The 14705-nt window shown below is 53.8% G+C and overlaps 1 protein-coding gene across 2 annotated transcripts in view; it reads left to right on the plus strand.

The window, feature by feature from the left end:
• The first annotated feature begins 1615 nt into the window (after window positions 1-1615).
• Window positions 1616-14705, plus strand: part of TPCN3 (two pore channel 3) — a 37547-nt gene continuing 24457 nt past the window's right edge. The window contains exons 1-3 of one of the 2 annotated variants that reach the window (XM_051828910.2): window positions 1616-1896; window positions 11554-11645; window positions 12600-12714. In XM_051828910.2, the coding sequence (XP_051684870.1) occupies window positions 1849-1896; window positions 11554-11645; window positions 12600-12714 (255 nt within the window). In that variant the 5' untranslated portion in view covers window positions 1616-1848. 2 annotated transcript variants of the gene reach the window in all.

Here is a 14705-nt window from a genome sequence, read left to right on the forward strand (position 1 = left end):
GGTCACTCTCGTAGCCAGGTCACGAGGACGATGGCCTTGAAACGCAGGCCAGGGCCCTCTGTTAGTTTTCCGTGCTGTGATGTGAAACAAGTGGACCCTAATATGGGAGTTTACAACAGCATCCGTTTACTGCCTCACAAGCTGTATGTCCTAAGTCCGGCGAGCCTTCATGGTGCCACAATGCTGCAAGAGCGGTATCAGGGGCCGGCGCCGTGGCTCACTTGGTTAATCCTCCGCCTGCAGCACCGGCATCCCATATGGGCGCCAGGTTCTAGTCCCGGCTGCTCCTCTTCCAGGCCAGCTCTCTGCTGTGGCCCTGGAAGGCAGTGGAGGATGGCCCAAGTGCTTGGGCCCTGCACCCGCATGGGAGACCAGAAGTACCTGGCTCCAGGCTTCGGATCAGCATGGTGCGCTGGCTGCAGCGGTCCACCAGAGCGGCCACTGGGGGGTGAACCAACGGAAAAGGAAGACCTTTCTCTCTGTCTCTCTCTCTCTCTCACTGTCTATAACTCTACCTGTCAAATAAAATTTAAAAAAAAAAAAAAAGTGGTGTCAGCAGGGCTGGGTTCCTTTCTGGAGGCTGCTGGGGAGCCTCTGCTCTCTCTCACGATTATTCAGGTTCCGAGCAGAGCTGAGCTCCCCGGGATTGGTTTCCTCCATCTCCGGGGCAGCCGCATGCATCCGGTCCAGGCACGCTGCACCTGCACAGGCTTCCATGGCTCTCTCCTCCCCTTCTACCTTCCCAGGCGGCTGTTAAGTGCTCCAGTGACTCCATTGAGTCAATTTAGCTAACCCAGGGTGACCTCCCGATTTTAAGGTCATCTAATTAGTGACCAGAATTACATCTGCAAATTCTCATTTGCATGTTAAGTGACTGATGCTCCCAAGAACATAGGGATGGAATCTTTCAGGGGAGACCCTAATTCTGCCTACCCCCCCGGATCTGCCCCCAACCCTGCCAGACATCATCAGAATCCTGAGGAACCACTGCGGGCGACTCCTCGCCTCCTGCCTGGTGTTGGGGCCCTTCATGGCTGCCGCAGGCCTAAGACTCCCCACCCAGTGAGGCTAGCTGGTTCCAGGAGCCGGGAGCCGCCTCTGCAGGCCAAGGCTGACCCAAGAGTTGGCCTGCGCCTGGTTATCATCTCTACTGTTTCAACTCATAACCAATGATTTTTTTTTTTTACAAAAATCAGGAACAACTTCATAAAAATCCAGATTTCCACTTTCTCTTGAAAAACTCAGCAGCTGTAGCAACCCAGACTTCGAGGTCAGGCTGGAACTGGGAGCCCACTCCCTGGGGGTATCTGGCCCCAGGAGCCTCCCTTGCAGGGGAAGAAACCGGGATTTGCTGGCCCCCACCAACGGCAGCCTCTGCACGTATATTAGCTCATTTAGTTCTCCAAGCAAGCCTGGGAGGGACCTAGGTATTCTTCCACGGATCGGACAGCTGGGCAGAGCCCTGCGCGCAGGGCGCACGGCCGCGGGCCCTGGCAAGGGTGGCCTCTACCCGAGCCGCCGCCCGTCCGTCCTCCCGCGCGCTTCCCCCTGGGCCCCTTGCACGTCCCTCTCCCGCCCCCGCCGGATCCACTTCCCCGCCCCCGGCCCCGCGCGCGCCGGGAAGGGGCCGTAGCCGGGGAGCCCGCCGAGCCACCGCCCCGTCCTCCGCCCTCGGCGCCCTCGGGGCTGCAGCTGCCGGCCAGCTGGAGTCACGTGAAGGGCGGAGGGCAGCGCACCGCGGCCGGGTCTCCCGCGGGCCCCAGCGGGGCAGAGTCCGCCGCGGCGGCCTCGACGCTCGCTTGCTCTTGAGCCGCAGCCGCGAGGCCCGGGGACGACCGCGCCGCCGGGATGCGCGGCCCGCGGCCGGAGCCCGCCGAGGAGCCGCCCGACCGGGAGGTAAGGGTCCACGGCCGCCGCGCTCCGAAGGCACCCGACGGCAGGGTCTGCTCTCCCCGAGCCGGAGGTCTCCGGCGAGAAGGCAACCCGCTGGAGGCCAGGCCCGGTAGGGGGCAGGCGGGCCGAGGAGCGCCGCCGCCCCGGGGGCTTCCTGCGTGCTCTGCGCCCTTTGGCCCTGGCGCTCTCGGGCCGCTCGGCGGGGAAGCGCGCAGCCCGGGACGGTGCACCCTTTGGGGACCTGTGAAGCCAATGCCTCGCGAGCCGCGCCCCGGTTTTGAGTGCCGCCCGGCGAGGGGCGCCCCGCGCGTGGTGGTCGCTGCACACTGAGGGTCCCCCAGGCCGGGATTGCTGATGGCACTGGGCCCTCGCGGCGCCGGTGGGTCAGTGCAGCGGGATGCATAGTCGTCCCTATCCGACGCACCCTGACAGACTGAGCGGGCCTGGGGTGCGGGTTTCTCTCCCTGGAGAGAGCTCGGGGAGTGGAGACTGGGAGGACTCCAAAGGCAGGAGGCCTAGCTGTACCTCCTCGGGCCGTCTAACCTGTGAGTGACAAGCTGGGAGCCCCATCCTCCAGCGAGCCTCAGTTTCCCCCTCTGTCGGGTGGGGGGCCCGTGGGGGGCAGTGCTGGTCTGACCCGCGGTGGAGGCAGGCTCCAAGGCCCATGCAGGTGCTCTCGGGCGTGCTGCGCGTCCTTTGGGCGGTACAGGGTGTGGGAGAGGTGATGGGGGTCCGAGTCCCTTCTCTTTCTTGAGCTGCCCCTTGCAGCTGGGCTGCTGTAGCATCACCACCGAGAGGGTCCCTGCCCCGTGCATGTGCCCCCCTCCCCGCCCGCCCCGCCCTGCTGGGCTCCCTAAGAGGCGTGGCCTCTTTCAGCAGGTGGCTTCTACCAGGCCCCCATCCCTTCAGAGAGCAGGTGAAGGAGGAGGAGAAGGTGTCTCGGGCCCCAGCCTGACCCGAGCCAGGCCTTGCCCCCGCCGTGGGCCAGATGACAGGCCTGCCTGTGGCTGCCGGTCTTGTGTGTGAGCGAATAGCTTTAGTTTGAGACTGTTGATGGCCTCCCTCTACGTCCTTCATGCTTCCTGTCTGAATAAGAGAATGCAAACAACTAAGATCTACAAGGGACACAAGGACCTCAGTTGGCCCTGTGCTCTGGCTGATTGCGGTGAGCGTCGTTTGGCAGAAACATGGGTGTCGGAGTCAAATGTTTCGTCTCCCAGTGTCTTTCAGAGTCCTCTCCCAGGGGAGCGGGCCTGGAAGGCGAGGAGCCTGGGACCAGTGGATAACTCCCAGCAGAGCCCCTTGAATTCTGGGAGCAACCTTGATTGAGTCACTAGACCAGGGACAGCTTCTATACTCCCTTCCCTCCCCAGTCTGTGGCCTCCGGCACTGATGGCCTCGGTGAACTTTGCTTAAAAGTTAGCTCCGGGTCACGTGACAAGAGACTGACATGTCACCTGAGACGCATTGACAGCCTCTCCTTAGAGCTGTTTTCTGCCGAGAGTTGCTTTGAGCAGTGACTAAGGTGGCATCTACTCCTTTGATGAATTCACTGACACTTTCAGCTTTCACAAGGAAATTAACCGAATGTTGGGGCTGGCGCTGTGGCATAGCGGGTAAAGCCACCACTGGCAGTGCCAGCATCCCTTATTGGCACCAGTTCGAGTCCCAGCTGCTTCCCTTCCATCCAGCTCGCTACTGATGTGCCTGGCAAAGCAATGATGGTCCAAGTCCTTGGGCCCCTGCACCCACGTGGGAGTCCTGGATACATCTCCTGGCTCCAGGCTCCAGCCTGGCCCAGCTCTGGCTGTTGTGGCCACTTGGGAAGTGAACCAGCAAATGGAAGATCTCTCTCTCTCTGCCTCTGCCTCTCCTTCTCTCTAACTCTGACTGTCAAGTGAGTAAATGAATCTTAAAAAGGAAAAGAAAAGAAGCTAACCCAATGCTAGTGATTCCCAACTTTACTATGAGAATTAGCAGGGAGCTTTCAGGAATGTACCCACTTCAGCCCCTACCCGAGATACGGTCTGGGCACCCTTACGGCTCTGGGGGGATTTGGAAGTGCGGCTGTAAGACAGCAGTGATGGCTCAAGAGGTTGAGTTTCTGCCCCCAGGTGGGAAACCCAAGTCGAGTTGCCAGCTCCTGGCTTCAGCCTGGCCTGGTCTTGGCTGTTGAGGGCATTTGGGGAGTGCACCAGCAGATAGGAGCTCATTCTGGGGGAAAATAAAACAAAACAATACACGTGGCCAGAGCTGCAAGACTGAACCCTCTGCTGTTTCTTTGTGACCGTTTCATGGGGTCACCTCTTGATACCTTATGCACTTCTGTTGGAATGTTGTTATTCTTTTTTTCAAATGTTATTTCTTTATTATTATTATTTTTTTTGACAGGCAGAGCGGACAGTGAGAGAGAGAGACAGAGAGAAAGGTCTTCCTTTGCCATTGGTTCACCCTTCAACCGCCGCCGCGGCCGGTGCACTGCGGCCCCCGCACTGCGCTGATCCGATGGCAGGAGCCAGGTACTTATCCTGGTCTCCCATGGGGTGCAGGGCCCAAGGACTTGGGCCATCCTCCACTGCACTCCCGGGCCACAGCAGAGAGCTGGCCTGGAAGAGGGGCAACCGGGACAGAATCTGGCGCCCCGACCGGGACTATAACCCGGTGTGCCGGCGCCGCAAGGCAGAGGATTAGCCTAGTGAGCCGCCGCGCCGGCTTCAAATGTTCTTTATTAAGAGACAGAGAGTGAGCTAACTAGAGAGAGCGAGCACTCACTCCCATCAGGTGGTTCACTTCCCAAATGCCCACAGTGTCTGAGGGATCCAAAGATGGGGGCCAGGAACTCAAGCCGGGTGTCCCACGTGGGCGGCAGGATCCCCACTACATGAGCCCTCACTGCTGCCTCGCGAATCTGCATTGGCAGGAAGCTGGAGGCCGGACTTGGAGATGGGCACTGTTGTGGGATGTGGGCATCCTAACCAGCAGCTGAACTGCAAAGCCAGAGACACGCCCCTGGATGTTCTTATTCTTTTCAGAAAACATTATTCATTTTATTTATTGAGGAGGCAGAAAGAGAGAATCCATCCCTTTGTTCACTCCCTAAATGCCTGCAGAGGCAGTCAGAGCTGGGACAGACCGAAGCCAGGAGCCTGGAACTCACTTCGAGTTTCCCGTGTGTGTGGCAGGGACCCAACTACTTGAGTCATCACCTGCTGCCTCCAGGGGTGCGCGTTAGCAGGAAGCTGGAATAGGAAGCAGAGCCAGGACCTGAATGTAAGCACTCTGATATGAGTTGTGGGTGCCCCAAACAGTGGCTTAGCATCTGCACCAGACACCTGCCCCTGGATGTTATTCTTCAACCTGCTCCTGAAGGTCTTCCATTACCTTGCCTTTGGACTGTTTGTCTCCTGTAGCTTCGTTTAATGATTTGCAGAGAAACTCTTTGCATAGCAGGATGGCTGTAAGCAGGAGGGCTCAGGAGAGTGTTGGTTGAATCAGGTGGCCCAAGCTCAAATGCTCCCACCAGCCAAGGAGCAACATAAGCTCAGTGGGCTGGGTGGAATGATTCTGTGGGGAGGATGGGGCTTGTGATGACTTGGATGGGATGTCCCCTGCCCAAAAAAGGCCCAGCTACCCACCCCCAAACTGAGTGGCTATCACATGGGCTGTTCTAAATTCTAGAAATGGCCACAAAGACTGCCCATTCCTGAACACTTTCACCCTTTGCAAGTTGCCTTTGCAACTGCTTCCATCAAGAGGTGAGGTCTCTTTCCCAGTCCTTGACTCTGGCCTTGGCCGTGAGACTCGCTTTGTCCCATGGGACATTAGCAGATGTGACACAAGCAGAAGTGTGGAAAACACTTGAGTGTTGGTGCTTTCTCTCCTGCGCTCTTGGAGACCCTTTTGTTACCAGAGAAGGCAGGGTTCTTGTCTTCGTGAAAGAAAGAATTCAGGCGTGAGACAGAGAGTAGTGGGAGGTAAAATAGCAAAGTTTATTAGGGAAGGGACATCCATAAGGACGGATGGGCACCTCTCCAGACAGAGCCTGAGAGAGAGTGCCCAGTTGCTTGGACGGGGGTGGAGGGGAGAGCGAGGTTACATGGTTGAGTGGAGAGATTACACCTGACCAGGCCAGGTGGGCGGCTCAGCAGAGAGGCAGAGCGCGCAGTCCGCAGTCCGGTTGAGGCCGGGGGTTTTTAAGGAGATGGGTCTTGCTTCCCCACTTGTGCTCCTCTTGGGACAAAGGCTTTCTGGATGTAAATAGAAAAACTTCCATCTGAGTTTTCTCCCTGAAGTTATCAGACAGGAGGAAGCCTAGCTGGCGCCTGTCCTGAGTTTAGAGGAAGGGTGAGCAAGTCCCCCTAGAGAATGGGGACCCGGAGCAGGGTGTTTGAAATGCAGATATTGAGCTGCATCTGGGAGATTGTGGAAGATTTGTCAGGCAGAAGGGGCAGGGACCTCCACCTGGCAGGTTATCAGATAGAAGGGGGCAGGGCAGGATATGAATACCAGGCTGCCCCTGAAACATTGTCAGGATGACTTTGAGATGCAGATGCTGGACATAGATGTCTTCTCTTTAGGCCTTTATGTCACACACACATAAGCTCATATCTGACTTCCTACCTAACACTTTGACCACCAACAAGAAGACCCAGGCTACCATGCTGCAGGATGCACATGACCAAGACAGGGGAGTGAGGCTGTCTGGGACCAGCCAGCCCTGGGTGGTCCCAGGGATCTCTGAAGTTGACCAGACCAGGGCTGCATGGCCAACCTGTAGAATTTAGGAGAATGGGGAATGTTTCTGCAGGTGCCAGAGTATGAGGGTAGGCAGCTATCACTCACTGCAGGACAGCCCAGCATTGCCAGATGTTAGGGTCTTTTAAAAAAGTAACCAGAAGTTCACATTTTTGTGTAAGTTCCAGCTTTTTAAAAAAATTTGAAATACTAGCCAGTATTTTCTGGGCCAAACAAAACACAACTTCCGTGTGCTCTTGGCCTTGTGGTGGTTGGTTTGTGACTTTCTGCAAGAAGGCTTTGTGCTAGCATCTCACTGCCACTGACTCACCCACCCCTCCTGCCGCGACGCTGTGTCCCAGCCACCGGTTCTTTCTTTCTTTCTTAAAGATTTTTATTTATTTATTCGACAGGTAGAGTTACACACAGTGAGAGAGAGACAGAGAGAAAGGTCTTCCTTCCGTTGGGTCACTCCCCAAATGGCCACTACGGCCGGCGCTGCGCCGATCTGAAGCCAGGAGCCAGGTGCTGTCCCCCCCACCCCGGTCTCCCATGCGGGTGCAGGGCCCAAGCACCTGGGCCATCCTCCACTGCACTCCTGGGCCACAGCAGAGAGCTGGACTGGAAGAGGAGCAACCAGGACTAGAACCTGGCACCCATATGGGATGCTGGCACCACAGGCGGAGGATTAATCAAGTGAGCCACGGCGCCTGCCCCAGCCACTGGTTCTTGGTCTGGAGCACCCACCGTGGCCGTTACAGCCCAGCCTCTCTGGAGGCTGCTGGTGCTGCCCATCTTCATGGAGAAAGTGAAGTTTGAGAGGGGCCTCCAGTGAAGGATCATGGGAAGGAGACTCCTGGTTTTAGATGAGCGTGGGATCAGGCATGGTGGTGGCATGCCCGTGGAACAGTGCTCAGCAGCAAGTCCTTGGCTTTGGGCCAGGGAAGGGTGTTCCTGTGGGGAAACGGGGAGATCAAGTTGGAGACGGGAGAGGTGATACTGGGGAGCCCCTAAGGCCAGGCCAGGGGGTCTGCACTTGATTGTCTGGCAAAGGGAAGTCCCTTGGGGAACCTGTAGTGTGCAGAATGGTGCTCTGGGAGGCAGAGAGCGACAGACGAAGGTGCGGTGTCCACAGAGACAGAGGGAGCATCAGGATTGGAAAGTGAAGCTGGGATGAATTAGGTTTTCAAAGCTCTTCTATCAACAACTTTGCAATTTGTCAAGGTTCTTTTTTTTTTAAAGGTTTATTTATTTGAAAGAGTTACAGAGAGAGAGAGAGAGGTCTTCCATCCACTGGTTCACTCCCCAAATGACCACAACGGCCAGAGCTGAGCTGATTTGAAGCCAGGACCCAGAAGCTTCTTCCAGGTCTCCCACACAGGTGCAGGGGCCCAAGGGTTTGGGCCATCTTATACTGCTTTCCCAGGCCAAAGCAGAGAGCTGGATTGGAAGTGGAGCAGCTGAGACTTGAACTGGCGCCCATAGGGGATGCCGTGCTGCAGGCTGGGGCTTTAACCCACTGCGCCACAGCGCCGGCCCCGCAAGATCTCTTTCTCTCTCTATCCCTCCCTCTCCATCACTTAGTCTTACAAATAAGTAAAACAAATCTAAAAACAAATAAACAAAATCAGCAGTAGGAAATAGCCAGAGACCAGTGATTTTCCATCTTGAGTGATTTGAACCTTTTAAAGTTCCTCCTGGGTTCCACCTCCCAGAGTTTTGGATGCAGTGAGCCTGGGTGCCGCCTGTGCAGAAGGCACTTTGAGAGTGTGCGACAGGATTGTCACTTGCTGCAGGGCTTGAAAACTGTCACCCCTCAGTCACCAGTGGCTCCCGTGAGCTGGGACTGCTCTGAGGTTCACAGCTGCATTTTATTGCATCTAGGCGGCATCTGCCGTGGGGTCATTGCCATAGTCAGGGACTGGGGTTCCCAGGTAAACTTGGAAAGCCTGCGTAGCTGGGGAGTGGCATGTCTGGCCTGAGCCACACTCTCAGGTTGGATGGAAGCAGTGCATTACATGGGAGGATTCAGACGACCTCAGTACCAGTACACACACGCGTTGCAGTGAGTCTTGTCTGCTTAGAGTGCTCCTTCCCAAGAAAGCAGGTGCCCTACAGGTTCCGCGAATGGAGGGGAGGGAGGACGAGTAGGAGACAGATGTCAGAGACAGGGCTGCTACGAGCAGGAACGCTCTGGAACGTTGGTGTAAAGGTAAACAAGCCCGCGGGGAAGCACCAGCGGAGTTTTGGCATGCCAGGCATGAGTTCCGGTGGCAAGGGGGTACTTAGGTGGTGCGTCTGTCCTGCCGAGTCCGGAGTCTGGTGACATCCCGTGGCAGTCGTGTCCCCCCTCCCCCGGGCCTGGCTGGCTGAGATGTTGCATTTATTTATTTATTTATTTATTTCCCTCCATTCTCTTCCTGGAGCGCGTATGAATGATACACAAACACTTGTGTGGGTGGATAAACTGCTTCACTGGGGCTGTAGTGGTAGTAACATTATCATTTAAAATCATCTTTTTAGAGGAACAGCAGGGGCCGTAAGAGATTTTTCTGTAAACATTTAAAAAAAAAGTCTTCACATCAAAAGTTCTTACTGCTGTCCCAGTATGATCTTTTTGAGGCTGAATTCTTCACGTTGCTATGCATTTGTAATAAACACACCTTCCATGCTGGAGTACTTGGTGTGAGTCCGAGCTCCTCTGCTTCTGACCCAGCTTCCTGCTAAGCCACACCCTGGCAGGCAGCAGCGAGCCTCGAGTACGGCGGTCCCTGCCATCCACGTGGCAGACCTGGATTGACCTGGCCCAGCCTTGCCTGTTGCAGGCCTTTAGCAAGTGAAGTAGCAGACAGAAAGGTCTCTGTCTCTCTCTCTCTCTGTATTTCAAATAAATAAATAAATACAAATTAAAAATAAAATTAACTATTTTTAAATTGTTGTTTCTCTGAAATGTGAATTTCACTGGCTGTCCTGTACTTTTTAAAAAGTTTAGTAATTAAGGCCGGTGCCGCGGCTCACTAGGCTAATCCTCCGCCTAGCGGCGCCGGCACACCGGGTTCTAGTCCCGGTCGGGGCGCCGGATTCTGTCCTGGTTGCCCCTCTTCCAGGCCAGCTCTCTGCTGTGGCCAGGGAGTGCAGTGGAGGATGGCCCAAGTGCTTGGGCCCTGCACCCCATGGGAGACCAGGAGAAGCACCTGGCTCCTGCCTTCGGATCAGCGCAGCGCGCCAGCCGCGGCGGCCATTGGAGGATGAACCAATGGCAAAGGAAGACCTTTCTCTCTGTCTCTCTCTCTCACTGTCCACTCTGCCTGTCAAAAAAAAAAAATTAGTAATTAAGGCCGGTGCCCTGGCTCAATAGGCTAATCCTCCGCTTGGGGGTGCCGCACACCGGGTTCTAGTCCCGGTCGGGGCGCCGGATTCTGTCCCGGTTGCCCCTCTTCCAGGCTAGTTCTCTGCTGTGGCCCGGGAAGGCAGTGGAGGATGGCCCGCGGCGGCCATTGGAGGGTGAAAGGAAGACCTTTCTCTCTGTCTCTCTCTCTCACTGTCCACTCTGCCTGTAAAAAAAAAAAAAAATTGGTAATTAGAGAGAGCACGGGCGAGCACACTCTCCCATCTGCTGGTTCAACCCCAACGTGCCCACAGCAGCTGGGACTGGGCTGAGTGGAAGCCGGGAGTCAGGAGCAGCCTGGGTCTCCCCGTGTGGGTGGCAGGAAACCAGTCACTTGAGCCATCCCTGCCGCTCCCTGGTTCTGCGATAGGAGAACGCTATGGAGCTAGAGCAGGGCGTCCAGCCAAGGCCCTTCCGTGTGGGATGTGGGTGTGTCCTAGCCTGTAGGCCAAATGCCTGCCCTTCAACGCTCCCTGATGCTACAAGTTTTCTACCCAAGACCGATTTCTAAGTTGTCCTGGGGAGCTCTGCTAGTTCTCACGGCTAGAGATGTTCAATGGAAGAATAACTGGTGTTCATAGTTATTCTACTAAAATGTGATTTTAAACATGTAAAAGAGAAAACCGTGTGCCAAGTGTTGAAGCGTTTACATGATGCTTCTGAGGCTTGAGTACCCGACCTTTAAGGATTTCCTTGCAGCCCTAGGAACACAGGGGATTCCAAGGCAGTTAACTCACTCTGAGATTATTGTCCCATATCAATTTTCAACCCAAGCATTTATCTTTCTTTTTGGATAATATAAAACTGCTCCATTGAGCTATCTCTAATCTATATTAAGCTGCATTTGTTTAAAATGTAGAGTTTGATGAGTTTTGATGTACACATATGCTTGTGATGTTCCCACCACAGTCAGGATAATGAATGTGTCTGCCGCACCCAGGAGCTTCCTTAAACCTCTTTATAATCCACCTCTCTCCATCTTCTCCTCCTGTCCCCATGCAACCACTGACCTTGTTTCTGTCGCTATAAATTAGTTTGCATTTTCTAGAACTAATGTGGATGGTGTTGTAGAGCAGGCACTGTTTTGGGGAGGAGGGTGGCTTCTTTTCCTCGACACAGTTATTTTGAGACAGCCTTTTGCTGTGTGTCTTGGTTGCTCATTTCTTTTTGTTGCTGACTTGTGTCCTGCTGCATGATCTTTCCCATGTTGTTTATTCGCCTGTGTATGGACATCTTGGTGCTTTCTCGTGTTTCACTGGTAAGCTGTGGTGAGCATTTGTGTGCCACTGCAGTTTTGGAATTATGTGTCTAACTAAGCCACGTTCCTGGGTTGGATGCTAGGTCTTTATGTAAGCATATGCTTGCTTGCTTTTTGGTAAATACTTGGGAGTGGAGTGGATAACTGCTGGTGGTCGTCTGGGGGCTGGGGCAGTGTGGAGGCCGAGGGGACTTCCCCTTTGGAGTCGATGCTTTTGTATAAAGGTGCAAGGACAGTGTCCCCTCCTTCCCTCACTCGTTGTCCCCTTGCTTCCTCCCAGTGGGAACAGGACCTCCTCCTGGCCGCCGCCTATGTTTCGGATGCACAGTACAACAGAAACGTCCCGTTTGAAACATCCCCGCGGGCCATCAGGTAATCCACTGTCCACCAGCACCGACGGTCTTGCTGTTGAACCCACGCTCGAGACCTTGTTTTCACGGGTGTGGCATGCAGATTTGGGTAAAATCCACTGGTTTGCTTGTAAACTCGCAGGGTGTAGCGCCTCAGGTGCAGGAGGCACTAGGTAGGGTCAGGATGGATTAGTGAGTCCTCAGCACCAGGCTCGCAGACCACGCCCCAGCTGTGACCTGCGGTCACCTGTCGCCTCCATCCAGATGTTCCCTGGGAGCCAGCGGAAGTGCAGCAAAGGCGTTTCCTTCTTCCTCTTTTGGTTTCCTTTGATGCGATACATAATGTTTCTTCTTTTCATGGGAATTTAGCTTGTTCTGGATCACCTCCAAGGGATGAACTGAGACCAAGTATTTGACTTAGAAGAAGAAAGTAAACACTTGTTACTGTCAGGGCTCAGGGGTGGTGTCTCCAATGTCACCATGTTCCTCCGCCCTGGGCGCTGTCAGGCAGGTGCGGGGACTGTCCCCACCCAGCAAGAGAACCGTGTGGCCCCAGATCTGTTGCGATTGTGTGCTGTTAGGATGGGACCGTGCGTGTGTTCAGATCAACTTCGAGTGCTGCATGCTCCGTAATAATTAATAAGTCCCTGTAACGGGAGGGTCTTCCTGGCTGTGCCAAGTCCTCTAAATGAAATCTCTTGTGCCTGTCAACAACCCCACGAGGAAGATGCAAATCCTACCTCGAGACTGTTAAGGAAATGTGCTAGGAGATCTGATCGCATTCTTGATTGTTTTCTGCTAGCATTTTGTGGTGTATGCTCTGTGCTCGCTGAAACACCATCCCTGCCCCGTAGAATCTACAGGAAACGTGAGCAGTACGTGGCTGCTGGTTTTGCTTACCGTTAGTCTTCTCAGGAGAAGTTTGAGAGCTGTTCACTTTCTTCCTGCTGATAACCACCTTTATTTTCCCCTCCAGACTTTACTATTTTTATAACCACTGGACCCTGCGAGTCGCCACGTACGTCTTTATTTGTGTAGACCTTTCTCTCGCCCTGTTTGAGGAACCTGCACTATTCCCACTGCCTTTCTTGGTAAGCATTAAGAATGTGATGGTAGGGCCTGGCCTTGTGACATGGCAGGTAAAGTCGTCACCTGCAACGCTGGCATCCCCCTTGGGTGCTGGTTCATGTCCCGGCTGCTCCACTTCCCATCCAGCTCCCTGCCAATGGTCTGGGAAAAGCAGCAGAAGATGACCCAAGTCCATAGACTCCTACACCCCTGTGGGAGACCTGTATGAAGCTCCTGGCTCTTGGCTTTGGCCTGGCTCAGCCCTGGCCATTATGATCATTTGGGGACTGAACTAGAGGAGGGAAGATCTCTCTCTCTCTCTCTCTCTCTCTCTCTCTCTCCCTCTCCCTCTCCCTCTCTCTGTGTGTGTCTCTGTCTTTCAAATAAATTAAAAAATATTTTTTTAAAGAATGCAGTGGTTACCCAGAGTTTGATAACTCGGGCCCCAGGCCTCTTCCTTCCCCCCACCTCAAATTATAGAGCATATGAACTTGATTTTATTTTTCTTCTGGAAGATTTGAGAAATTCTGACTCCTTACTAGCTAATGCTTCAATCCTAAGACATTTGAAGTGCCATGGAGGTTTTTGATCCACAGGGATAAATCAGATAGAGATGATACAAATGATCTTTTCAAAGCATTATTTATTTAATGACATGCACATGTTGTCATGTTGTATAAAGTGCCACCTGCACCTGCCACAGTGTTGGCTTTTGTCTTAGTCGTAAGCCACTGGAATATTTAGTTGGTGCTCAGTAGCTGATCATGTGTGATTTTGAGTAATATATCAAGCTACTCTGCTAATCCAGATGGGTCTGCATAATAACCACTAGTCTGCTTGTGGTGAGTCCGGACTGGCCACCTTGGAGTTACTGGCTACCATTTGCTTGGTGCTTACTGTCTGTTTGCAGGCCTCTGAGAGGTGCACCTGCTGGTGTCACGCCTGTGTTAAGGAAGCTGAGCTTTACAAAGGTTGTAGGACTTGTCCAGAGTCACCTGGCAGCAAGGATGGTGCTCGGCTCTGGCTCAGTCCGTCTGATTTCAAATCTGTTTGCTCCATAACAACACTGTCACCCTTTTCATTCTTCCATGTTTCTGTATCTCTTGCTGTGTTACAAACACCCCGAACCTCAAACACTTACACTGGGATCAGACAACTCTGTTTTTTCATATAAATTATTCCATTTTTAAAGCACATTTATTTTTATTTGACAGGTAGAGTTAGACAGTGAGAGAGAGACAGAAAGATCTTCCTTCCGTTGGTTCACCCCCCAAATGGCTGCCATGGCCGGTGTTGCGCCGATCCAAAGCCAGGAGCCAAGTGCTTCTCCTGGTCTCCCATGCAGGTGCAGGTCCCAAGCACCTGGGCCATCCTCCACTGCGCTCCTGGGCCACAGAAGAGAGCTGGACTGAAAGAGGAGCAACTGAGACTAGAACCCAGCACCCATATGGGATGCCAGTGATGCAGGCGGAGGATTAACCAAGTGAGGCATGGCGCTGGCACCTATAAATTATTTCTTTTTTAAAGATTTACTTATTTATTTGAAATACAGGAAACGCAAGAAGAGAAGAGAAACACAAGAGAGAAGGAGAAGGAGAGGGGAGAGATTGATTGAGAGATAGATAGATGTATCTTCCATCTGGTGGTTCACTCCTCAGATGACCACAATGGCCAGGGCTGGGCCAAGCTGAAACCAAGAGCCAAGAGCTTCTTCTGGGTCTCCCACGAGGGTGCAGGGGCCCAAGCACTTGTACCATCCTCTGCTTCTTTCCCAGACCAATAGCATGGAGCTGGATTGAAAGTGGAGCAGCTGGGACTCGAACTGGTGCCCATATGGGATGATGGTGCTGCAGGCGGAGGCTTAACCTTCTACATCATGATGCCGACCCCGGGGTCAGGCAGCTCTGCCTTGTGGACGAAATTGGGCTGCTGTCTCTTTGTGCAGCCTGTGGGCTAAGAACAGTGATTTAAACCAAATATTTGCTCCCCCAGTCCTCACATTGGACATATGAAA

Source organism: Oryctolagus cuniculus, chromosome 2 (genome assembly GCF_964237555.1).
Source record: "Oryctolagus cuniculus chromosome 2, mOryCun1.1, whole genome shotgun sequence".
Classification (NCBI taxonomy): Eukaryota; Metazoa; Chordata; class Mammalia; order Lagomorpha; family Leporidae; genus Oryctolagus; species Oryctolagus cuniculus.